This window comes from Cydia fagiglandana, chromosome 11 (genome assembly GCF_963556715.1).
Source record: "Cydia fagiglandana chromosome 11, ilCydFagi1.1, whole genome shotgun sequence".
Taxonomy (NCBI): domain Eukaryota; kingdom Metazoa; phylum Arthropoda; class Insecta; order Lepidoptera; family Tortricidae; genus Cydia; species Cydia fagiglandana.
In genome coordinates this window covers 7,513,825-7,539,797 of record NC_085942.1, presented here as the reverse complement: position 1 = coordinate 7,539,797, position 25,973 = coordinate 7,513,825, and the positions used below count along the sequence as shown (strand labels likewise).

General features: G+C 38.2%; 2 protein-coding genes across 2 annotated transcripts in view; one reads left to right on the top strand and one right to left on the bottom strand.

The window, feature by feature from the left end:
- Nucleotides 1-322: 322 nt before the first annotated feature.
- On the top strand, nucleotides 323-20,345 carry LOC134668833 (protein disulfide-isomerase). The gene is made up of 10 exons (XM_063526300.1): nucleotides 323-581; nucleotides 745-942; nucleotides 1,441-1,712; nucleotides 3,108-3,275; nucleotides 7,781-7,890; nucleotides 9,668-9,788; nucleotides 11,510-11,676; nucleotides 17,676-17,841; nucleotides 18,583-18,672; nucleotides 19,430-20,345. The coding sequence occupies exons 1-10, from the start codon at nucleotides 434-436 to the stop codon at nucleotides 19,475-19,477; spliced, it is 1,488 nt and encodes a 495-aa protein (XP_063382370.1). The 5' UTR covers nucleotides 323-433; the 3' UTR covers nucleotides 19,478-20,345.
- Nucleotides 19,869-25,973, bottom strand: part of LOC134668824 (uncharacterized) — a 197,160-nt gene continuing 191,055 nt past the window's right edge. Inside the window, exon 18 of the mRNA XM_063526281.1 lies at nucleotides 19,869-19,988. Coding sequence (XP_063382351.1) covers nucleotides 19,979-19,988 — 10 coding nt within the window. The 3' untranslated portion in view covers nucleotides 19,869-19,978. The remainder of the gene's footprint in view (nucleotides 19,989-25,973) is intronic.

The window sequence follows — 25,973 nt, the reverse complement described above, 5'->3', positions numbered from 1 at the left end:
CGTCCACATGACACATTCATTGATAGGGTTAAATGTCAAAACAAATTCCGATAAGCGCGCTAGTACATGTGTTTGATGTTTTCGTATGTTGACTTTGCCAACGTGATGATTTTATTTTTAGACCATAATAATATATATCTTAAATAATTATAAATTAGGCAAGTACAGTGTCGCTTACCCTTTTTATTTTCTACAAATATAATAGTCACTATTTTTTCTGTTGGCTGAATGAACTTACGTCTTAAGTCGTATTTGTTGATTCACGCGAATTAAGAAAACAACATCAACCAATCACAGCCATACACAACGATCGACGCTGCCACGTCAAACGTCATTTCGAGCAAGTGAATGAAGTGGCATAAAATTTCGGCTTTGTCGGCATTTCGTAGTTCTTCGTCTTCCGAGTAGGTTTTAAGTGGCCGGCTAGTTCAAAATGCGTTTTCTTTTACTTACCGTAGCGATAGCCCTGCTGGGCGCCGCACTCGGAGACGATGTGCCTACAGAGGAGAATGTACTTGTGTTGAGCAAATCCAACTTTGACACTACAGTCCAGGCGAACAACTTCATCCTGGTGGAATTCTGTAAGTTTTAGCTAATTTACATAAATTAACTTAAAATTTCAATAGTATTAGATAAAATAATGTGAAGTTTTTTTAATCGTTTTCACGCATAGGGGGTATTGACACGTCAAGATGCCGGTACAGTTATGCTTTGTGTAGGTAGTTGAAAACGTGTTTTTTGTAGATGCGCCATGGTGCGGCCACTGCAAGTCGCTGGCGCCGGAGTACGCGAAGGCGGCGACCAAGCTGTTGGAAGAGGAGTCTCCCATCAAGCTGGCGAAGGTTGATGCGACGCAGGAGCAGGAGTTGGCCGAGAACTACGGCGTGCGTGGCTACCCCACCCTCAAATTCTTTAAGAACGGCAGCCCCATTGACTACACTGGTATTTATAAAACTATTTACATTTTTTTATTAACCTATAGTAATTATTATACTGAACATTCTCCTCACGTGTGAAAGTCAACACCGACATTGGCAAATTCACCCCATGCAAAATTGCTGGGAGCAGGTCAGAAAAAAAAAACATTTTCTTATTAAGTTTTTTATTAACCTATAGTCATTAAACACTAGTGTGACTCATAAACAGTGTGTCTAATTGGCTGTTAACTGATTACACAGTTGATTAAGATATTTTGATTTGAAATTAAACACATATACTCATGTGTCTTTCCTATGGAATTGAGTCAAAAACCGAAAATTGAGATTTAGTTTTTGACACTTATTTCAATTTACATATTTTATTTCATGATAATTTTCATATCGCTAACAAAACAGTTCTTTTTCTCATATAAACCTACAGTAAGTATCAACTTTTTAGTTACTTTAGACATTTTTTCTTTAGATCTTTAGAAAATTTTTGGAAATTTTATTTCTTTCCTAGGTGGCCGACAGGCTGATGACATCATCTCCTGGCTCAAGAAGAAGACTGGCCCCCCAGCGGTTGCCGTGACCTCAGCTGAACAAGCCAAGGAGCTGATCTCAGCCAACAATGTGATTGTGTTCGGTTTCTTCCCCGACCAGGAGACCGCTAAGGCCAAGGCTTTCCTGAACACCGCTGGGCTTGTGGATGACCAGGTCTTTGCCATCGTCTCTGACGAGAAGCTCATTAAGGAATTGGAAGCTGAGGCAGAGGATGTTGTTCTGTACAAAAACGTAAGTTCTATCTATCTATAGGTTTTCCTGTCATCTATAGTAGCGGTCGGCAACCAGCGGCCCGCGAACCTCTCACTTACGGCCCGCGAGCCTCCCTGGTTATTTTGTATGTAATATTGACAAATTACAATGTCTGATAAAGTCATAAATATTAACAAAGTGCGGCCCGCGACCACTTCGTTGACTGCTATGTGGCCCTTGGCTGCTAAAAGGTTGCCGACCGCTGATCTATAGGTAAAGAACTATTTTGTGTATTTTTTTCAAAACATTGACCCAGTAGTTTCGGAGATTAAGGGGCCGAATGGTTGGACAAACAGACGTACGAGTGATATAAGGGTTCTGTTTTTTCCGTTTGAGGTATGGTACCCAAAAAATAGGAAAATGTGTGATGTAATGAACTTTTTCCTAAACTACTCCAAATAATATGTAGGAATACTACAGTATAATGTAATGACTTTGAGAAAGATATTTTAAATAACTGATATGATTTCACTGATAAAATCATGGCATTGACCTAGGGGTCGATTTTTGTTGCATTAAGGTGGCTGCATTGTTACATACCTACTATGTTATCTGTCGGTGTGATAACAGTGATAAAAATAGATTAAAAACTGTTATTTGTCAAACATTTCTTTCAATGTCTTACTTATTTATTATATTAGTAATAAAACTTTTTCCATGTTCAGATTGTTGAAAATATTTGATGCTACAAATGGCTTAATTAGTTGTTACTGAGTCACCATTAAAGTAATACATTTATTTATTTTTACTTTATTCATGATCAGTTAAGCATTCTTAACAATTTTCAAGACTAAGATAAGATAAAGTTAGTTTATTTTCCAAGCAGGCATATTATAATGCTCTTATAAAAGTTTAATAAAGCTCCGCGGCTCCCTACACCACTTCTGGAGAAGATTTAAATTCATAAAACTTTACGGGCCTGATTTAGTTAAATTATGTTTTATCCCTCTCTTACAAATACACAAGTCAAAATGATAGATAAAGACAAACGATTACTAGCTAATTGAGGTTTGTAGTGCGTTTATGAATAAGGGGGTTAGTATTAGTACATTAGTTGCTATAAATAACAGACAAGACATCCTCCAGACTGAGCATAGTAGCGCTACCCCCTCCACAAATATACGGTAGTATTACTCCATTTTCGAGTCAAGTGTCTTTGTGTGACGCCCGTGTCTGAACGGACCAATCACGGCACGGGACTCGCTCACCTCGTCCCCCGCACCCCTGTATTTTCTGCAGTATCGGTTTCGTGAAATAATTGCTCTAAGCTCCATCTAGAGGATTTCTAGTCTATGCTAGATATAAATAAACGATTCTTTGTCATCTCTCTGATAGTAAAGGTTTTCTACATTAAATTTTTTAATTTGTCAACAGTTCGAGGAGCCCCGCGTCAAATACGAAGAGGCTGCATTCGATGAGGACTCCATCAAGAAGTGGGTGTTTGTCCAGAGCATGCCCCTCATCGTTGAGTTCTCCCACGAGACCGCTTCCAAGATCTTCGGAGGCCAGATCAAGTACCACCTTCTGCTCTTCCTGTCCAAGGTAAGAATCTTATATCATTAACTTTAAATCATAGTCATTCAGTGGGAGATCGTACACTATAGCTGTTCTAGCTAATTCAATCCGAAAATGATAATATTAAGAAGGTTTTACTGTGTTTTACTTATACCTATTTCACCTTAGAGGACATAACCAAATATAAATGGAGTAGCCATAAACCCCTCTGTCGAAAATAGGTGGCCAATGGTCAATTGGTCATACACATTGTAGGGTAAGACCACCAGTGAATGAACACTTAAGCAATTATCCCAGTTTGAAAAATCATTGCTCAGCATTCATTAATAATTGGAATAATTAACTGCAATTTAAGCAATCCTCATTTAATAAAAAAGAAAGTAATTTCTGCGATTTTTAATTACTTTTATAGTTTTTGAGTTATACCAGAATTTACCAAAAACTACCCGAAAACCTAATGAATGAACATAAAAACTAGTGAATGAACACCGAAAAACCCAGTGAATGAACATTATTGAACTCTTTTTAATTAGCATAATAAAATCATTTTTATCACAAACACCGTTCCGGCTCTATTTTAATAGGTAAAGCGATAGCGTTTATATCTTTTTATTCCTCCATATTGACTTCGAATCGATTAGAATGTAATAAAATGATGGTTATTCACCAATAACATAGAAACCCGTACATATTAAAAGGAAAAAATAAAATCAACCATTAAAACAAGAACCAACGTGCATATTTTGATGAAAAGGGGTCATGCTCCCCAAATAATGCTTAAAATAATAAATTTGTCACTGCATTGTTCGTGGTTACACTGTTCATACATAGAATTAGTAGAAATCCAATAAATGAACAAGTCAAATTTTGTATTGTTCATACATAGGCATGACAAATCTAGTAAATGGACTATAGAAATTTGGTTTGTTCCAATACTGGCTAAATGAATCAGAATCGTTTTCTATGCAGAATCACAAAAAACAAGCTTCATACGATTGCGTTTACATATACATTTGGGAAAAAAATGAAATCTACGCGACACCAGTAAATGAACACACTGTTCATTTACTGGTTTCAGAACATTTGATGAGCTAGTAATGGAACTATAAAAAATAAAGACTTAATCGCATAATACGCCGACAAAGTGTACATAAATAGGAGGTTCAACTCTTAATCTAACCAAATAACTAAACTTTGTACTGGTAAAAATTAAATAAGCACTTCATATGTTGCTCCAAACGTACACTGTTCTTATCTGGGATCTAATATTTTCATACAAAACTTCAAATCCAGAAACACGTAAACTTCAAATGTCAGTCACATCCTAACTTGTCGAAAATAAATGTATTACGTGTTGTCATTGCATAGGAAATAGAGTTGCTAATAAGAAAAAAAATAAGAAAAGTGGAAGAAATTGCTATATTTCTTATTTTAGACGAAAAATGTGATTTTGTTCATTCACTGGGGGGTGTTCATTCACTGGAGGGTTTACCCTATGGACTGACGTTTATCTGATAGGGCTATTTTTACGTTACATATACATTTGATGTGCCCAATTGCCCATCCCCCCAAAAATCGGCAGACTATTTTGTACCAAAAATTACAGACACGGCGTCTCCGTTTGACCGACCGAACTCTTCAATTGAATTTTAAAGTCTTATTGGAATGATATCCAATTAACAATCCATTTGTTTTCTTAACCTTAACATCTTAAGTAATATTAAGAATAAATACGCAAAACGTAAGTTTAGTCTAGTCTTATCTAAAACCAGTTTCCACTCAATTTGAATCTATCATCACAAGCCATAAACCGAATTACATAGTTCCGTGATACTCTAATTTCGTGGAATCAAATCGTTGTATTCGACTGACCATTGGTGAATTCTATTTCAATGAAAATAAGGTCTAGAATAGTTAGTTGAGTTGTTTATAATCAATCGAGATGTTTATAATGACGTTATCAATGCATTTCACACTGTAACTAGGGCTATTTCCTGCTGTTTGATAATTAGTAAAGCAACGATTGTACTCATAAGTAAGAGTAGTTACGTGTTCATATGATAATGATAATTATGTACAGTCAGCAGCAGAAGTTGCTAAGCGGGCGAGGTGTTCAAAATTACATTGACGCGCTCTTATTCTTTTAACAATGTCGCGTCAAGATCATTTTGAACACCTCGCCCGCTTAGTAACTATTGCTGCTGACTGTACTCGATTCACTTGATAGATAAGTAATGGTTAGCTTTATCTTGTCCCGGTTACTGCCTAAAATAAACATTGTAGATAGGATTTTCTTATTATGTCTAGGCGGTCAATTACCGGTTAATATATTGAGGAATATATTTTCTTAATTTGCCAAGGAGTGCCTAGGTGTGCGGGGTTTTTTTTAGTAAATATAAAAATAGCTACAGTCACCTGCATTAATATGTTACACAATCTTATTTGTAGCGCAATAAGATCGTGTCACATATTTTTGCGGCCTTTGAAGAGTAACATATTATTGCAGGTGACTGTACATCATTGAAACAGTTAACTGATCAATAAACGTTACTACAGCGATTCAAGTTCTACATATCGCCAAATATTTCTTCAATTCGTGTTCGTACTTAGTCACTTTATATAAATTTATTTGTACAGTATATATCGGAGCGGTCAAGTGTTCACAATATCTGAACAAGCACTCTAACGCCTCGACAACAGAGGCATGCTCAGATATTTATGAGCACCTTGGCCGCTCCGATATATCTGATGGCGACTGTGCGAACACAAAAATAACTGAAGCAACATATTTGTATAAGAACCCGTTTTTGTAAAGTATGTAGAGCATCACCCCCGTATTGAAGTCGACATCATTCGTCTTCTATTTATCGGTTGATCGGACCGTAAATGATTTTAATGACAATGCTCTACTTTTATGTCCGGATCTTTTTCTCGGACAACATAAACATCATAAACGAACGCGTACTCTTTATTACCTTTTACATAAAGTTAAGATTTCTTTAACAAATAAATAAGCACCCGTGTGATCCTTTTAAGAAACTCACTTCGTTCGTTTCTTAAACCCACACTAGTATTTTAATGCATTTCATTATGTAGCAGTCACATAAACTACTATTATAAGTCATAGAGCACAGTTTGTTTTGTATAGAGCTTAGAATAAAAGGGTATAAAGATGTTATCCGACGTCATGCCGTGCGAACAGTGAACCGTCAATGGTGAAAGTTCGCAGGTCAGCTAAGCCACGTTTTGTGAAAGCATAAAGTACTCACTACTATACCGTAATCTCATTCCCATTGCCTAAAGGCTCAATTAGACGATATGATAACTCGCATGCGAGCTTCGTTACACTGCGTTGTTTGATCGGTCGGCTGAATTGATGTAACCGCAATGGTCCGCAATGTAACTAAAATCGTATACGAGTTCGCGCGCCGTCTAATAAATGAGCCATAAAGGCTCAATTAGACGACGCGAGAACTCGCATGCGATTTTCGTTACCTTGCGGCATTTGGTCGATCGATTGAATACGTTAAACCTCAGTAGTCAGCAGTGTAACGAAAATCGCATATGAGTTCTCGTACCATCTAAAAAGGCCTTAAAGAGTCCGTGTTTTTTGGTTAACTTATAAGAGAGCCGTTACGACTATGCGTAATCGGAAATCATTTATTAACCGATGGCCTACCGCGAACCACGTTCGACGTGTAGCCTCCCTGTCACACTTACGTACGAATTTACAAGTGCGACAGAGAGGAAATACGTCGAAAGTCGTTCGCTCGTGCGTTTGAGGCTAATGAGCTTGATTGTAATTGGAATGATAGCCTTGAGTAGCGATACTTGTTTGCGCGTCGCAAAAAATGTACCGGCGTTTTTGTCTTCCTGATAAGTGGGTCAGCGAGTCCCGTTAACTTCACGATAATTTCACATTGACAGCGCAAATTAATGTAAATGGAGTATGGAAGCGTTGAGACTTGTAAGATTACTTTCATTTGACTGATGTATTTAACTTCTTCGAATTAAACGAAGTACGAATTTTATTTTTACATATTGCAAAATATTTGCATCATTTGCGTTTCTTGTATAAACTTACTAAGTTAGGCGGAACCAATCGGACTTACATTTTAATTTGCAATATTGGTCGTTAGTTTTATAAAGGTCTTGCCATTTAAACTAGTGGGACTAAAAGGTCACGTATGTTAGCTTTATTGAAACGTTTTCGACAATGATTAAAAACTTTCTATCGCTTGTAGAAAGTTTATCCCAAAACATCTCGAAAGACTCGAGAGTTTGCTAACACCCATCACGCGATCTATGATAAAATTGACAAATTACAATATGTACCTATATTAAGAATATTGATTCAGAAATACGAATAATAAAACCGGTTATTTAACTTTATGAGTAATGGATTGGTATTATAGCGACAAAATAAGATTTGAACTGTAGGTAATCTACCTGTATTGAATACTTAGAATAATATTAAACACAGAAATATATTCTTTTTTATCAAAAGGCTTATGAAAATGTATTTGTCGTAGAAAAATGGCGACTTCGAGAAGTACGTTGAAGAGATCAAACCCGTCGCCAAGACCTACCGCGACAGAATCATGTCCGTTGCCATCGACACCGACGAAGACGACCACGCCAGGTTTGTTACACTATACCTTATTGCTACACTCATAAGGTACATATTCGAAGAGATCATGCCATTGACATCGATGATCACGCCAGGTTTGTTAAATTATACTTTATTGCTACACTCATAAGGTACATATTCGAAGAGGTCAAGCCATTGACACCGACGATCACGACAGGTTTGTTAAACTATACTTTATTGCTACACTCATAAGGTACATATTCGAAGAGATCAAGCCATTGACACCGAGGACGATCACGCATTGTAAAATTTCACTTTATTGTTACACTGATAAGGTCGAGATTCGGAGGTCAGGATCGTATAAAAAAAAGTATATTTGCATAGAAACGCTCTGAAGTAGCTTCTTCAGTCAGTAGTAATTTAAAAATGTAAGACATTGATTAATACTACCGTAAAAGTAAAAAACATAACTTTGCCCACCGCGTCACAGTTCAGTAAATTTGAAATAACTTTAAAAAAAGAAAAAAAAGTGTATCTGTAACTACTTTTAAGTGATTTCGCTTTTACTGAACTGTGACGCGGTGGGCAAAGTTAGGTTAAAGGCAAAGTTTTATACTTTTACGGTAACGTTCGTAGCACGCACTAATTCATTTGTTTTTTTTTATTACCAGCAAATTGAACATAGAGCAAGTATATTTTTTTATTACTCATTCCTTAGAATTATGATGAAGATAAATGAAGTTTAAGTTCCCATTCCAATTATTGGAAGTAGGTTGCCAAGCGGACACCAGGCTCCATAAGTAAACTGTCATAATGCCGGGACAACGCTAGGAAGAGAAATATGATGACGAAATTATAACCTCTAGCCGCCCATACGTCAAACCTTGCCAAGCAAAATTAAACTATGATTCATTCAACACAAAGTTCAAATTAGAATGGAACAGGAGACCTTTTTATAGGTCTCTGGGTGGCTAGAAGATAATGAATTTTGTAATTATTGTAAACTGATGTAGAAAATATTTATTAGTAGTCAATGTATTTTTTCTCATATTACGATCTCTTGTACTCACTTGTGAGCAGGCGTCGTCCGTAGCGGCGCGCGGCAACTACTACTGCTAGACACCAAAATTGGTGTGCGCCGCATATACTTGTATTAGCGATGCGACGAAATCGCGGAGAGAGCCACGCCTGCTCACACTTACAGGCTGTATCTTTAGGTATTTAAATAAAAGTAAACAAAATCTACCCTCAAATGGCTCCTTAAGCCAGTTGAGGGTAGATCAAATAATGTAGGTTCAAGTCAGGACGTTCAGTGACAGATCCAGGCGGTTTTGTAATTGGTTGGTTAAACAATAAATGTTGTAACTATAGTTCGTAGCTTTCTAATCGAGCCCGATGGCTAATCCTATTGTCTATTGTTAAGTAAAACCGCACGTGCTACTTACCTGCAAAAAGGGTCTTAACTATTCTATTTGGCACGTGAACACGGGCTAGTCCAACGCTCAAAAACCAGTGTAGGTGCGCTCTTCGATAACGCGCCTTTGTTACGCATCTCGATGACACATTTTAGACTGGTTCTGTAGCGTTCGACTCGCCGGCACTCAGTAACCGGAAGTACGTATTTTTTATGCAGGTGGTTGTGGCGCGCGGCACAAGCGGTTTACTTAACAATAGGCAATAGGATTAGCCGTTGGGCTCTATTAGAAAACAACGAACTATACCCGAAAATTTACAAATTGTTTACTTTTATTTCAATACCTAAAGAGTATACTGTGTAAAGTTGATTGTAAAAATGAACATAGAATGAATGTTTATATCTTTTGTTTAGAATCCTGGAATTCTTCGGCATGAAGAAGGACGAGACCCCCGCAGCTCGCCTGATCGCCCTCGAACAAGACATGGCCAAGTACAAGCCTGCCTCCAACGAGCTGTCCGCCAACGTTATTGAGGTAAGGAGCTCTAATTATTATCCTCTACTAGCGACAAATTATATACCTCAACCTTCCTCAAGAATCACTCTTATCATCATCATATCAGCCAGAGGACGTCCACTGCTGGACATAGGCCTCCCACAAAGAGTGCCACAATGACCGCTCTTGCGCCACCCGCATCCAGCGGACTCCCGCGACCTTTACCAGGTCGTCAGTCCACTTTGAAAAGAAGAATCACTCTATTGATAGGTAAACATAGCATGAAATACCGTTTGGTAGTTTTTGAGTCTATCGCAACCATACGGAGTACGGACAAATAGACACGGTTGGGGACTTTTTTATAAGAGGTCGTGATTACATCAACTTTTTTATTTATTATTTTATTTGGTATTAAATAGGTACAAATAAGGATTAATCTATAATCACCGTACATACTATGAAGGTGACAAACGCAAACAACAGTAAAATGTATTAACATTTAAAGAAAATCCTTTGATTTAAGGTAAAAAATAGGTTTATTTCAATGTGTACGCGGAAAAAACATACCATAAAAACAACTTATTTATCGGTAGAAAACTAGTCATTTCAAGACTCAGGTAAACTTAAGTAACAGTCAATAAATCAATAGTTTTTTATTTATTACGGAGCAGGAAAATCGACATGCATTACTTATATAAATTAACCTATTAAAACGCAATTCATATATTAATAGTCAGTTCGCACGCTTTCTGTTTCCAACCGATCATACATTTGACTCTAGTTCAGAATCAATAGGCCCTTATATTTTTTTTCATCTTCTTCTTCTTCCTCGCGTTATCCCGGCATTCTGCCACGGCTCATGGGAGCCTGGGGTCCGCTTGACAACTAATCCCATGATTTGACGTAGGCACCAGTTTTACGAAAGCGACTGCCATCTGACCTTCCAACTCAGAGGGTATAAACTAGGCCTTATTGGGATTAGTCCGGTTTCCTCACGATGTTTTCCTTCACCGAAAAGCGACTGGTAAATATCAAATGATATTTCGTACATAAGTTCCGAAAAACTCATTGGTACGAGCCGGGGTTTGAACCCGCGACCTCCAGATTGCAAGTCGCACGCTCTTACCGCTAGGCCACCAGCGCTTCAGCGCCCTTATATTTTTTTTATCAGAGAAGAAAGCGATAAATTAAAGTTTGGTAGAAATTGTATTTCTTCTTCACATAGTTATTTGCACATCATGTAAAGGTATGGAATTTAAGGATATCATGTTACTCAAAAAGCGGCAGCTTTAGGCACATTCCACGGAAATTGCTATTAATTGTTCCATACAAGAGTGCAGTTTAGCTGTACGAGTTCCATTTCTTTGACCAAAAATAGCCTCCAGAAAAAAATTATAACAGAAAACTAACATTATTTTGGTAAGATAATCCCATGGAATTCTCCTTTTACGTTATAAATGTTATGATACATTTTGATTTACAACAATGAACCATTCGTTCTTTGATTTAAACCTTATCAGAGGATTTATTAGACTATCGACGTATCGAATGCGTGTTTTGCAAACACATTATTACCACATTAGTTTCACCTGTAAACCGTGTTTCTAGAACGTTGAATATCGTAGCAATCGAATTAGATTTCTCACTTATGATGATGTTATAGGGATGGTCATTTTTGCAGGATAAGGGTTTAAGCAGGGCCGTCTTAAACTATGCTCGGGCTTACGCAGCGGTTCAATAACCTCCAAATTTGTCTCCAGGAATTCGTGCAGTCCTTCTTCGCCGGAACCCTGAAGCAGCACCTTCTCAGCGAAGAGCTGCCCGCCGATTGGGCCGCCAAGCCCGTCAAGGTCCTGGTCGCCACCAACTTCGATGAAGTGGTCTTTGACCCTACCAAGAAGGTTCTTGTCGAGTTCTACGCCCCATGGTGAGTGAAGTTAACCGTATATCATCCTTATTGCTATAAGCTAAGGGATGAGGTTAGGCCGCCAATAGTTCACAAAGAAGTTACTGGTGTTCTACGGACCATTGTGAGTGGATTATCAACTTTATAACAAAGAGTTATGGTTTAATATTGAGCCGCAGCCCTCTCCTACTCGTCTCAGAACATATCAAGGCAAGGACAGTGTTTAAATCTACGACTCATGGTGAGAGCGACGCGCTCGCACAATCATAACATCATAAGACCTAATGTCTAGGTTTTTAGACATGACTTCTCCAATGCTAAGCTCAGTTTCAGAGCAAATTATTGCCACCAGAGAAGTAGGTAGTAACTATTTTCAACCTGTTACACAGTGTAATGTGGTTATTTATTCATCAGTTTACATTGTTAAGTGTTAACACTGTTTAACAGTTTCGAACGAAGTGTGATAGCTTCTTTCGAAATATCTCGCGTGATAACAGTACCCATGAATTTACATTAATTTGTTGTTTTAAAAGATAACGATAATATAGCTGGTTTGGCCGCTTAAACGGATGTATCTGAATGGTACATGCAAATAAACAAGAACTAATTACATTTTGATAAAACACTTGATTAAATGCGTGAAAAAACTCGTTTAAATAAGCAAAATTAAATAAATGGTCTATCACAATCGAGAAAGTTCACGTCACCTAAATAAATATTCAATTGAATAATCGATTTTATCGACAATCGAAAACGTGAAACCCTTGTAAATGGTTCTTAAATCTCTTTAACTCTTTACCTAAATACGAGTATGTATGTGCCTATACCTAAAGTTAATGAGGGAAGTTCAGCGACCGACCATGCAATATTTTACGATACGCGGGGGACATTAGGTATTGAAACGTTACGCTTTATTAACCTACTTTTATGGCTGATTGTGTATAAATCATAATCACAAATTTTATACGGCTAATAAACCAAGTAAAATATTTTCTAATGTAACGTTTAAATGTCACTTTGATTAGGTTATTTGAACTCCCAAAGGCATATATGACTATTTAATAGAGAGTCTACCTAGTAACATACGTTCGTTCGTGTATTACCTAATAATCTACTATTTCCCAGCGTTTGTCCCGACTTATTGCCGTGTGTGGAAACAATCATTTGAACATTTAATATAGAAAAGCCTGCAATAAGTTTCGTATTCATTTACATAAATATTTACAATAAACGGAAATCATAAGTGGGTATTAATCTTAGTGACAGTTGTTTTTATAACATTGAAAGAAAGTTTCACATTTGCGTCCGTTTAAAGGTGGCCACTGACGAGCCTTCCAACAGTCCAAATAGAGTGGCTGCAATCCAAAATCGGTCCGTGAATGTCAAAAACGTACAATGTTTAATATTAGGATGCCGTCCATTTGGATGAATCCATTGTAACGGCATCCATTTGGAAGGCTCGTCAGTGGCCTGCTTTACAAATTCAATTCGGTGCAAAAAAACACATACATACTTATTCTAATCGCAAGCACCCAATGTCAATGGCACATGAATATCTCGCCTAACCGATAACTAGCCATCGGCGGACCATTGACACTTTAACTGTTAAACTTGTCCGCCGAGCCGAGAGTAGGGTTACCAGATACAAATTTAGAATTTCCTGACAAAATTCCTGACTTCCGAATATTTTTCCTGACGTCGGGGGTGGGGGGGGGGGGGGGGGTCTAGCTGTCAACGCGGTACGATTCGATTTCTAAAACATCTATATATGTATGCTTGAGTAAAGATTTGTTAATTAATAATTACGAAGTTATTGATAAGTTCAGTGGATCTCATTTAGTATCTTTTTACAATGGTTTTGGATTAATTTAAGTAAATAAAAAGGTACTTTATAAAAAGTCTATCAATTCAAAAAATTCCTGACATTTTCGTGTTCCGTCCCCATTCCTGATAAAAGACTAAAATTCCTGACATGGGGAAAATTCCTGTCATCTGGTAACCCTAGCCGAGAGGCAAACTATACGTGCACGATACGATATGACTCGTACATGATGGGTTTATCTTGACGTACTTATCGCGAATCAGTTCCATGTGGTTAAGATTGGCTTTCATAATAATTGGGTTAGTAGATTTCAATGAGGTTATAATGTGATTAACTGTCATTTTTCGGAAACACATTTCATTTTTATATGAAGTAGCTGTCACGTAAATGTTTGTAGATATGTTTTGGAAGTTTAGCACGTTAATTTTTTTAGAAATGTAACATTTTAGTCTTAAAAATGCGGTATTTTTCAATTATTTTTGAAATTAAGCATTAGTAAAAGATATTTGACAGTTCCTTTCAACCGGTTCGACGCAACAGGTATAGCAGGTTTTTAGTAGAAATAGTTTTGTCATAAATATAATTGAGAAAATGAATAATATATGTATTTTTTGTCTCATTTTATACGTCCACTAGGACCCATAACATCAGTTACGCATTCTTATAAAAAATCCGTACTTTTCAAAAATTTTGTAGTAACCTCGCGATAAATCTTGCTTTGATATTCTATAAACTTAAATCGTCCAAAGATTTTCCTGTAAGATTTTCTTTTCATTGTTGTTATATCAAAATGATGAACTAGGCAACGACTGCATGCCGACAGTTTTCCTCACATTTTCCACAATTGAATAATAGCACGTTGTCAAGGTTATAGGCAGCATATAATCTGCAATTTTATAGCATGCTAGGATGGCTCTAACTATAACTTCAGAAACCGTACAATCAATGGATGGTTACATATCGTTACGAGTAAGATATATCGAGGTCAAATTTTGTGTGGGTTAATTTAATTTGAAATAAGATGTATTATTTTTCGCAACAATATTTCGATTATTTACATTCGATAGAATTATTTTATGTAGGTAAATAAGGTCTTACAACTTCAAAACGCAAAACTAGTCATCCACCAATAGTTCTGAACAACACCCCAATTCAACAGGTTGAAAGTTTTAAATATTTAGGCAGCTTAATTACCAGGGACTCCAGGTGCACACCAGACATCGTTGCAAGGATTGCTATGGCAAAAAAAGCTTACAACCAAAAGAAACAACTACTGAAATCCCGTTTGTCATGTAGAAGCAAGAAGCTACTGATTAAGGTGTACATCTGGAGTATAGCCCTATATGGAAGTGAAACGTGGACAATGACCCTAAGAGATAGAAAGAGAATGGAAGCATTTGAAATGTGGTGCTGGAGGCGTATGGAAGGCATTAGTTGGAGAGACAAGATAACGAATGAGGAGGTGCTAAGAAGAGTGAATGAAAGGAGAGCTATCCTGAACACCATCGATAATAGACGCGGAAAAATGATTGGACACTTAATACGACACGACCACTTCTTTAAAACTATCCTGGAGGGGCGGATAATAGGACACAAGCGGGGACGAGGAAAACCCAGACGCAGCTTTTTGGAGCAAGTGAAAGAAAAAGTGGGGGTCGTGTCGTACCAAAAAGTCAAAGAGCTGGCGCAGGATAGGGAAAGCTGGAAGATACTCCACCGACAAGAGAATACCTCTTAAGTTAATGATGATGAGGTAAATAAGAAATTGGTATGACCACAGTAATTCTTGTTGAAACGAAGCTCCTGGGAGAATGTGTTGCCAATTCAAAAATCAACAAAACTGTAAAGGCGTATCCTGACTAGTAAATTTTTCGCCAATCTGATTAAATTGCCCGATCGAATCAGGACGTGCGGACGCAAACGCCAATTTGGCTCGCCGAATTCAACCGCTGATAATGACCGATATTACCGATAAAATGACGCAACAATTGCGGACGCAAGAATACCAATTTGTGACGCCAGTATTTTCGTTCTGGGGCATTTTTTCAATTTAGAGGGCTCTAATATCACCATAAATCTAAAATTGGAGATTGACGCCAATTTCATTTCTGATCAAATTAGCCGATTTGATCAGTCCCGTCTGGATACCACTTAAGACTAAACACGTGGCGTTCTTGGCCTAGTCAACTTGAAAACATGATGCAACAATTCGTCTTTTTGTCCTCTACAATTTGCACAAGTGTTTCGTGAATCGTTCGTAATGCACATAAACAATTGAAATATATGTGCCATTCTCAACCAAAAGCGTACTTATTGTCGGTTGTTAATAAGGCGTCATTTCCATACAGCTTAAATTTGAAATCAACCTTATCGACAAGCGACAGTGTGGTGGTACTTTTTGGTAGAAAATGTCACATATGTTCAGACATGCGTTTTTACCACCTTGAGACGGTATTAATTATCGAAGTCAAAACAATTTTTATTTACAGTCCTTGAAAATTTACTTTAAATGTGGTTCAAATGATGTAACTTTGTATAATATAAAATTAAACAATACCCTCGTAATTTGTACAAGCACAGAATAAATAATAGTACTAGGTACAGAAGACTCACTCTCTAACAAAACGCGTCTGTTATGATCAGCACAGACATGGCCGCTAGGTGGCGACAGCGCCACGCGCGGCTTATGGCTTTCCCCAAAATTGGGGTGGAACGGATGTACTTTTAGCTACCTGTAGCAAAGCGACGAAATCGCGGAGTGAGCCACACCTGGTACAGTCGACGTCAAAGATATGTTTACACTTTTGCACCTTACTCCTTTGTAATAAGGCGAAAAATGTAAACATATCTTTGACGTCGACTGTACAAGTGTATCATGCAAACGCTCATGAGCGCCCCCTATAATAGCGATTAATACGAAAAAAATATCCTATAGGCAAACTTGTTTTTCCACAGTGGGTATGTTTTGTGTCAATAAGTATGTATGTTAACTACGACAAAACCTGATCTTATGGTCTTTTATCTATCTAATACCTTAAAACGAGCAATTCTTGTTTATTTCGCGGATCTCGGAAACGGCTCTAACGATTTTGATGAAATTTGCTATATGGGGGTTTTCGAGGGCGAAAAATCGATCTAGCTAGGTCTTACATCTGGCAAAACGCTCATTTTTATGTTTTCCGAGCAAAGCTCAGTCTCCAAGATATTGGTCTTTTATTTGAAATAATGTAGAAATTTCATACAAAGCTACGCAATACTTTACACCCTAAAATTTGCGCAAGTGTCCCATGAATAGCTCATTAAACTACAGTCTGGAGATTCACAAATACGCCGTTAAAGTTATTTGCTCGACGGCGCGGATGAGCATTATGGTAATGTCGTTGCTATGTCGCGCGGTGAGTAATCGAGATGACGTGGGTGGGCTCCAGACCAGTAGGCGGGGTGTTGAGGCAATCATGTCGATCTAGATATAAGTTTATTTAGGGTGAGTAAATTAAGTATATTGGGAACTGTACCGATAAAATTATTTCTGTTGGGAATAGTATCCTTGGTTAATAATACATTTACAGTACGTATGGTCCTACTTTCTCGCACTAGTGCGGGAAAGAGCACTTTCCGTGCGTATGTCGAAAGTTTAAAGGACCATATGTACTGTAAAACGTGGTACGATATACGTGCGAATAAGTAATTCGCAACTCGAATTTCCTCTTTTCCGCCCTTGTATCGTAAATAACTATTTTAGAATAGTCGTTTTTAAGAAACAATTAACCAAGCAGCTCGCGGCAGTCGCGAGTCGCGAGCATCACGAGAACGTATACTTAGAACTTATTTAGACGGCCCGAGAAGTCGCATGCGAGTTTCATTACATTGCGGTATTTGATCGGTCGGCTGAATTGTAAGTAAATTCAATAGGCCGCAATGTACTCGTAAATAAACACGCATGCGAAATCACGCGCCTTTTAAATGAGCCCGCAGAACGCATTCGACAGAATTCGCTGGCCCAATATTACAGGGTTCTATGTTATATTTTCAAGATAGTTGAAATTTGACTTAATGTCAATGACAATGTTCAAATTTCAGTTCGATAAAAGTGAAACATAGAACCCTGTAATATTGGGCCAGCGAGATGCTATTCTAAATCGAAATATTATATTAGTTATATTTTATAAAAATTAATGTTAATATTGTTTGTCCCCAGGTGCGGCCACTGCAAGCAGCTCGTGCCCATCTACGACAAGCTCGGCGAGCACTTCGAGGCGGACGATGACGTCGTCATCGCCAAGATCGACGCCACCGCCAACGAGCTGGAGCACACCAAGATCACCTCCTTCCCCACCATCAAACTGTACACCAAGGACAACCAGGTAACATCATTCTTCTTCTTCAATCTAGCGTTTTCCTGGCCTGGCGCCAGGGTCCGCTTTCCTGCTCAGTCTTCTCCACTTTGCCCGGGGATTCTATCTCATCGCATAATAATTGATTGTCATAATGTACTCGTAATGTTACGCATAAATCTCTTTTCGCATAATTTTTCTCCAGCTGAAACAGAAAGTATTTTCGAAAATATTTTGCATAGGTTGTGTAGAATAAGGTAGGTTAGGTTAGGTTTGTGTTATAATTTTTCAGAAATGTTAATATTTCCAGCACAATAACAATTATGCGTAATGAGTTTTATGCGTAACATTACATTAGGACAATAAATTATTATGCGACCCAATATGGACCCCTTTGCCCGGTCTTCGGCATCCTCAGGTGTGAGATAGTTCTCTTGCATGTCCGCTGTCACGACGTCCAGCCAGCGCTTCTTAGGCCTACCGCGGCCGCGTGATCTAGGCCTTGGACAGTGAGCTTGAGGCATCTATTTCCGACGATTATTTGTAATGTACTAAAATGAAAAATATGGAATTGAACTATTCTATTATAAGGTTCGAAATCCTTTGATTTTTACTAAGATACGACCCGACTTCAACCATTTCATATGAATCTTAGATTACGTCCGCAAAACTTGCGGCTATGATTTGACAGTAGAATGCTATTAATCCGATTATATTCGTCTTTGATTTCAACGTAGGAGTAAAATAACTAAATATGTGATCAATCCCCAGGTGAAGGACTACAACGGTGAGAGGACGCTCGCCGGCATGACTAAATTCGTTGAGACTGACGGAGAGGGCGCCGAGCCTACGCCCAGTGTGGTGAGTTTACCTTTACATTTAGGCCTTGGTCTCTGGTTGCTGATCGTTTCTCATTTAAAACAACTACATTTCTGACGCAACGCTTGATAAAGTATTCGCTAATAGATAACGGGCTACGTGTACAGGATGCCCAAATATTATCTGACTTGTTTATATAACGCTGCGGCGGCAGCACGGTCGCATTTTCATCGCTTGTCACCGTGCCTGTCACGTTCTAACAAGTGGGTAAGTGCGAAAGTGACGGACATAGTGACAGGCGATAAAAATGGAACCATGCTGCGCCCGCTATAATGCTCAACTCTCATAGCGTAGTTACTACGCCGTAGTACCTATTTATTCCAGCATCACTCGTACATACTGCGTTAGTGAACTGATAGGCGGTCGTCACATTGGATGCGAATCCGCATCAATGTGATAACCACGATATAATTTTAAGCAAGTAATCAAAAATATTTTTACAAGCTTTTTAGTTTCATCTGTCCCGTTGTCTATATGTTTGTAATCAAATCTTTCAACCCGAAAAAAGATTAGACCCGCTTCTCATTATTCGATTGAGCTGAAACTTCACATTTTTATGTAAGTTGGGTGACAATGCAATACCATCGAACTAATCTGATGATGGAGACTGGAGACAACGCAACCTTATTGTGTATGTTACAATCGTCTTTATGAGTATTAGTTGACTATCGAAAGAAAAGTATAATCAATAATAAAAGTTGTTAAAATTTTTCACAAAAAACTTATTTTTTAATTCCAGAGCGACTATGAAGAGGAAGACGAGGTGCCAGCCAGAGACGAGTTATAAGCCGTTGGCGCTTCAAGAGACTTCCGTAGCATAGTCTGTATAGATTTATATTTACTTTTATACTTAATCTAACTGCATTTCGTTCGCTAGACTGTTACTTTACGAAGGACTCTAAATTATGTTGGGTTGTACTGTTTACAAATTTGATATTTATTGTGAAATACTCTCCTTTGGGTCAGCCGGACCTCGATATTCGGGGAGACTATGATGGTAGAGAAACGCACATACCGTCGACAAGTTAGACATAGTTGTACCGGCCGGTGTCCTCAGTGCATTGTATCTGTGGTAAGCATAATTTATTTGATGCGCTCACGCATTTATGTACAACACTAACATATTTATAATTTCTGTATCATAATGATATGTTATTAACACATTCCTTAGTCGGATATTGTTAGGTTGAATTCATCGAACAATCGTTTTTGGGACACAGGCGGCTTTTAATTTTTAACGAATGTTTTGTGTCAATGGCCATAATTATGTATTTTTTCAATTCTAATGTTATTTTGGCCTCAGCAAAGTGGATTTTAATATTTTGTACAATTTATTAAAAATATCGGTTCATCACAAAGATTATAATTTTAATCCGAAGTTATTTTTGTAACAATCAATGTATTTTTATACTTGTTGTGTTTGTTATATTAACAATGAAGGTGCTTTACTATCAATTTAAAATGTATAACCCTGCCATTTTTCGATTAATAGCTAATCGGTACTTATTAATCTAGTTTCGGTGTTTGTGTTGAAACTGTAAATATTGTTCATTAATATCCATGTAAAATCGATTTCGAAGGCCAGGATTACGTGTATGTATTGTGAAATACCTATTGTCGATACAGAAATTGATAAATAAACAAAATAAGAAATACTTTTTTGTTTTCTTTCTCTGTATAAATAAATAAATATTATAGGATATTCTTACACAGATTGACTAAGTCCCACAGTAAGCTCAAGAAGGCTTGTGTTGTGTATACATATACCCTAGCAATCCCTATGACAGTTCATTTAACCCTTTCGACGCCATTGACTTGATATGAAGTCCGAACATTTCGTGCCTCACACGCCACGACTTGATATCAAGTCGTAGTTTTGGTCAGGTTTGTATACGAGCAATTTTTGACATGGCGCTGATGACACTTTATTACTTCATTGACGTGGCGGCAAAAAGGTTAAATTAAGAGACCTGAAGGAACTGTCATAAGGTTAAGATAAATGCAAAACATGGTTAAGATAAAAGACAGTAAAAATCATTTTGGTATCATAGTTAATTCATTTATTATCTTAAATACAATGATTACAACGTAAAATAATTTTTAAACATGTAATTTCATTGGCGAATTCGTATAACAAGCCCTGCCTAGCCGAGTTTTCTAGGGATCTAATAAATCTGTTCAATCTACCAAAACCGCAAGCCGGAAAAAACCGTCAAAACATTTGTGCAAGGAAATGTGCCATCTTCTTACATCACCGTGCGACTAGCGACCTACCGTGCATTTACATAAAGTACATATTCGCTTACGACAGTCGTATTCGAGACATGTAGAAGTTAGTATAATAATATGTGTGTATGTTAGGTTCTGTGTTTATTTTAGACTAGAAAGGGCTTGTTATATGCCTACAAAAAGCTGTTTGTTCATCTCTCTATATCACATCAAATGCCGCACATCGAATTCAGACAAGTATGGAATGATTGTGTTACAAATATTAGCAGAAGCTACTTTGGTACAACATTAAGGTAACTAATCCATTACAAATAGTCAATATGGCCCGATCGTTCATATACCTATATATGTAATAGCAAGATCCATTGATTGTGTAAGATGTGTAAAGTATAAAGATAGATTCGTGGCTCGAATATTACAGGTGATAAAGATGGCGCTGCGTATGCCTCCGTCCACTTTACCGTAATTCTGGCTGTCAAAAGTTGACGTAAGACTAACAGGCCAATTCCGAGTTTTAGTTATTTGATATGTTTACAGCGCCATCTGTTCCGGCTGTCAAACTAAGGAGCACGTTTCTTTCTTAGACTTTCGCACTCTATTACAATCAATAACTCTTCGATAATGGGCACCAATGAAAAATCCTTAGGCGGTACTTATTCCATTCTAAATCCATTTTCGAGACTTAACAATTATCAAAACATTAAATAACTTAAATCTTCAATAATCAACAAAAACTTTCAAATGCAGTCTGTTAAAGAATTACAACAAATAAAAATATATTTTATCATGATTTCCTTTTTAATAATATTTAAGGCTGCCAACTTTTTCTTGTAGGTTGTTTCTATATCACTATCATCATTTTATTTCTTGTGTTGAGACTTTTTTTTCGGCATTTAAAGCAGGCGATTATTTTTCCGTGCGTTCAGTGTAAATTCGCGTTTGGCCGGGACAAAATAAATGGTAGACAATTTCATGGAATGCTCCAAACAAGAAAAAGTTGACAGACCCGTTTATAAAATCAATGTAAATGAATACTAGGATGTTACTTATCACATGCGTGTATATTCGCAGCGTAATTTAGAATTACCGTTTAGGAGCATGACACACTCCAGCATGCGAACATATAGTATATCAAACAAAACGGTTCACGATATATTATTTGCACCCACAAATATCTGTGTGTAGACCTGTACAAGAGCTGGCTAGAATGAGTGAATGAAAGTATCTGGCTCGGACAGTATAGGGGCCGTGCGCTTTGGAGGGTTTGCCATCTTGTGGCCTGAATCGGAAACATATGTGCACATGTACATTGCCAAAGCAAGTGCTACCATCTACCGTTCTCGTCGGTACGTTTCCTTGTTCATAGTAGGTTCTGCCATCTTGTGGGTTAGGGCCCCCCCCCCCATCTAGCGTCTTTCGAGCGTCGGCGTCTGTCGGCGTCGGTCCAGCGCTATGGAAAATGACGTCGCTGCGCAGTTGCGTCGACGTCGGCCATAGAATTGTAGACGCCGACGCTCGAAAGACGCCAGATGTGGGGGGGCCTTAACATCGGAAGCAGAAACGACACATTTACCTTACAACGCCTTGCGCCAAAAATCTGACGGCTCCTATGCTGTCCCCTATAGTTCATGCATGGGACCTATACCGATACAGGTGTCACTCTTGCAGTGAAAGATTCGTTCATTACAATCGTGCCAGCTTTCGTGAATCAACTTGTAACTATGATAATAACAATTTATTTTTATTTCATATACACTTTTATCAGCCTGTAACCTTATATTCAGTAGCTCATATTTGAAATGAATCAACATTTATTAAGCCCCCTCCAGACTATGTGCGTGAATCGCGGCGCGACGTCGCGGAGCGAACATATCGCGAAGTTGACGAATGACTCCACACTCGCACACTTCACGGCGATTTCGCAGTTTAGTTTGCGGCAAGATGGCGGAATAGCATCAGCTGATCTAGTTTAACTGTTAGTTTCTTGTGAAACCGTAAAATATAGCTGCTTAATATAATATAATCATAATATAATTCATATTTATCTTGCCACAGAGGAGCCAAAATATTGTGTAATGTGGAGTCTTGCAAGTTCGCGCTTTGCGTTTCCTTTGACGCGGGCCGAAATACCGACAAAAAACGGAGAACAAGGCGCGAAGGCGTGAACAATCTGCGAAATCGACGCCACACTTGCGTACGCGGCTTCGCCCGCGATTCACGCGCATAGTCTGGAGGGGGCTTTAGGTACACATTTTATGTTACATAATTAGGCGTGACACACATGGATGCAAATATTATCTGACGAACACTACTTAGGTATGTAAACTTACCCTAATTTAATACATAAGTAACATGGTCACTATGAAGTTATATCAGTTAAGTCCAAGTGCGTCAAAATATTGAAGCAACTTGTATCGAATGAAGTGCGAAACTAATTTCAAATATCGTTCAAGTGTATTAGTCAGCTTATACAATTAAAACTATTTTAAAAGCCAGGCACCAAACGGCAAATACGTGAACTATAGTACCACACTTCGTCACAGATTAAATAAATTGCAAACCCACGTGTTTGAAATAACTATTTAATATACTATTGGCTTCTGTTCTGCAGGAGGCAACATTTGTAAGGTGCTTTTTGGAATAACAGGGATGATTCTGATATTAAGGCCTGGCCAAACACACGGCGCGACGCAGCGCCGCGTGATGCCTGTTCAAAGAGGGCGCCGGCGCATCGCGCCGGTCTCACGCTCTCAACACGCCCTCATCGCGCGCGCGAACGCGGCGCGGCCGCGCGGGAACGCTACGCACCGCTCGCTGCCTAACGTCCGATCCGACTGATGTGCATCAGCGTCCGCGGGGCGCGACAGAAGCGGGGCGTGATACCGGCGGGACGCAGTCTGTTTGACGTCGGTAACCTGTTAGCATGTGCCGCGGTCGCGTGGCGCGACCGCGGCGCTGCGTCGCGCCGTGTGTTTGGCCAGGCCTTTAATGTGATTCGACCGATTAACCTGTCCTGTCTCACGACTCAAATCTGAGCCACAAAGGTTAGTGACCTTTCATACAAACAACATTTTTTTGTATGAAAAGTCACTAACCTTTTGTGGATCAGATTTCTGCCGTGGGACAGGACAGGTTAAAAGTTTTTTCTGTTATGAAACTTATGAAATAAAAATCGGAGGCAAATCTTTTTGAAATTATCTCTAAGCACCTTAACAACTTTTTTAAATATTGATTCGCAACGGAGTGCAAATATGTATAAATAATAAGTAAGTATGAAATAGAAGTACCTAATTGTACATTAGGGCAAGATTCTTGTATACACATTCACTGCCAGCGCGACCTACGCGCTACAGTAGTAGCTAATAACATAACGCATTTTTTCCGAAAAACCCCTACGAATGGTTGCCGGCAGTGAATGTGTTAAAATTACGCCCACCTTAAAACATAGTAAGTATTTGATACTGAAAAATCAAAGACATAAGCAAAGACTTAATTCATGAATGAGATATTTCAAATGTATTCACGCTTTAATAAAATTTGATGCATTCCGTCCATTGCGAATCATACAAATCATGAGTCAATGCCAAAAACAACAAACGTCTAACACCTATTTAATACTCGGCTTTTAACGTGGTACAGTCATCAGCAATAGTATCTTACACAACTAGGGCCGCAAAAATATATGACGCGCTCTTATTGCGCTTCAAATAAGAACGTGTCACATATTTTTGCGGCCCTAGTTGTGTAAGATACTATTGCTGATGACTGTACTACCACAAAGTTACAACGATGTATTTTTAGCTTAGAGGATATAACCAACGGAGACGCCATGTCTATAATTTTCGGTACAAAATAGTCTGCCGTTTTTTGCGGGGGAGGGGCACATCAAATGTGCAGGAACGTCATGTCAGATAAACGTCAGTCCATACATGTGTTTGACATGTGGTTGACCATTGGCCGCCTTTTTTCGACAGAGGGGAACGCCTGTTAATGACCACTCCGTTGGTTATATTCTCTAAGATTTTTAGACACGAAATTTTGGTGTAAAGTGCGGTCACAAAAAGTGAGGAATTTCGGCCGTTGACCCGATACTACAAGTCTGTCGCCGGACACCCTTTGTCTTAGTGTGTATAAGTTTAGGCTTTTGTTGCCGTATTGTATTGTAGTAAGAAATTGCATACTTACTTATGTGGGCATTGTATGTACGAGTACCTAGGTAGTACCTACAATACCTACCTATAATAATAGGGACAGGTGTAGTCGCCGTCAGATATATCGGAGCGTCTAAGTTGTTCACAAATATCTGAACACGCACTCTAACGCCCTGACAATAGAGGCGTGCAAACATTTTTGGTCGATATTCCGAAAAAGGCACCTATTTTAGGTCGCAAAATTTAGGAGACCAAAATGAGGCACGTCGAATCGACGTCGTGGGCACGTCGAGTCGACATAAATGGGGAAAAAACGCACGTGCCGGCGACGTATTTATTGACGGCAAATTAGTGATTACAACCATTAGGTCAACACTAGGTCATGTTTCCGACGTGGATTCGACGTCGCCACGACGTGCCGCGTAGTTAAAATGTACTAATTTGGTAATCTTTACCACCTTTAGACGTGATGGCGACATATTTTTATCCATATAATTACTCTGCGAGGCAATATTTAGATGAGACGCGATGAAGAGAAAAAGAGACAAACATTACGCTTATATATTCTTTTCACTCAGAAACAAAATTGTTTTCTTGTTAGACAGAAAACAACTTTAAGTTGTGCAATGATAATGGCGGCCACTAAGTCATGTAAAATAATTTAGGCCGATTACGCTGATGAAGAACGATGAAATCTAGTGCACAGAAAATTTTTTCGTGCAGTATGTTAGGTTTACATACAAAACTATCGATGGGCTTTTGAAATATTTAAGTTTTCAACATTTTATAAAATCAAAATGCATATATTTGCTTGTAATTGAGTGTTGTAATTGAATATTTGTGTGTGTGAGTGTATTGACTTGATCAAAAATATTGTTTTATTTTGAATATTAGCACAATGAA

Coding starts and splice junctions, on each gene's coding strand:
- LOC134668833 (XM_063526300.1), top strand. CDS start 434: ATGCGTTTTCTTTTACTTACCGTAGCGATAGCCCTGCTGGGCGCCGCA. Junction 582..744: donor CTTCATCCTGGTGGAATTCT/GTAAGTTTTAGC, acceptor TGTTTTTTGTAG/ATGCGCCATGGTGCGGCCAC. Junction 943..1,440: donor CAGCCCCATTGACTACACTG/GTATTTATAAAA, acceptor TTTCTTTCCTAG/GTGGCCGACAGGCTGATGAC.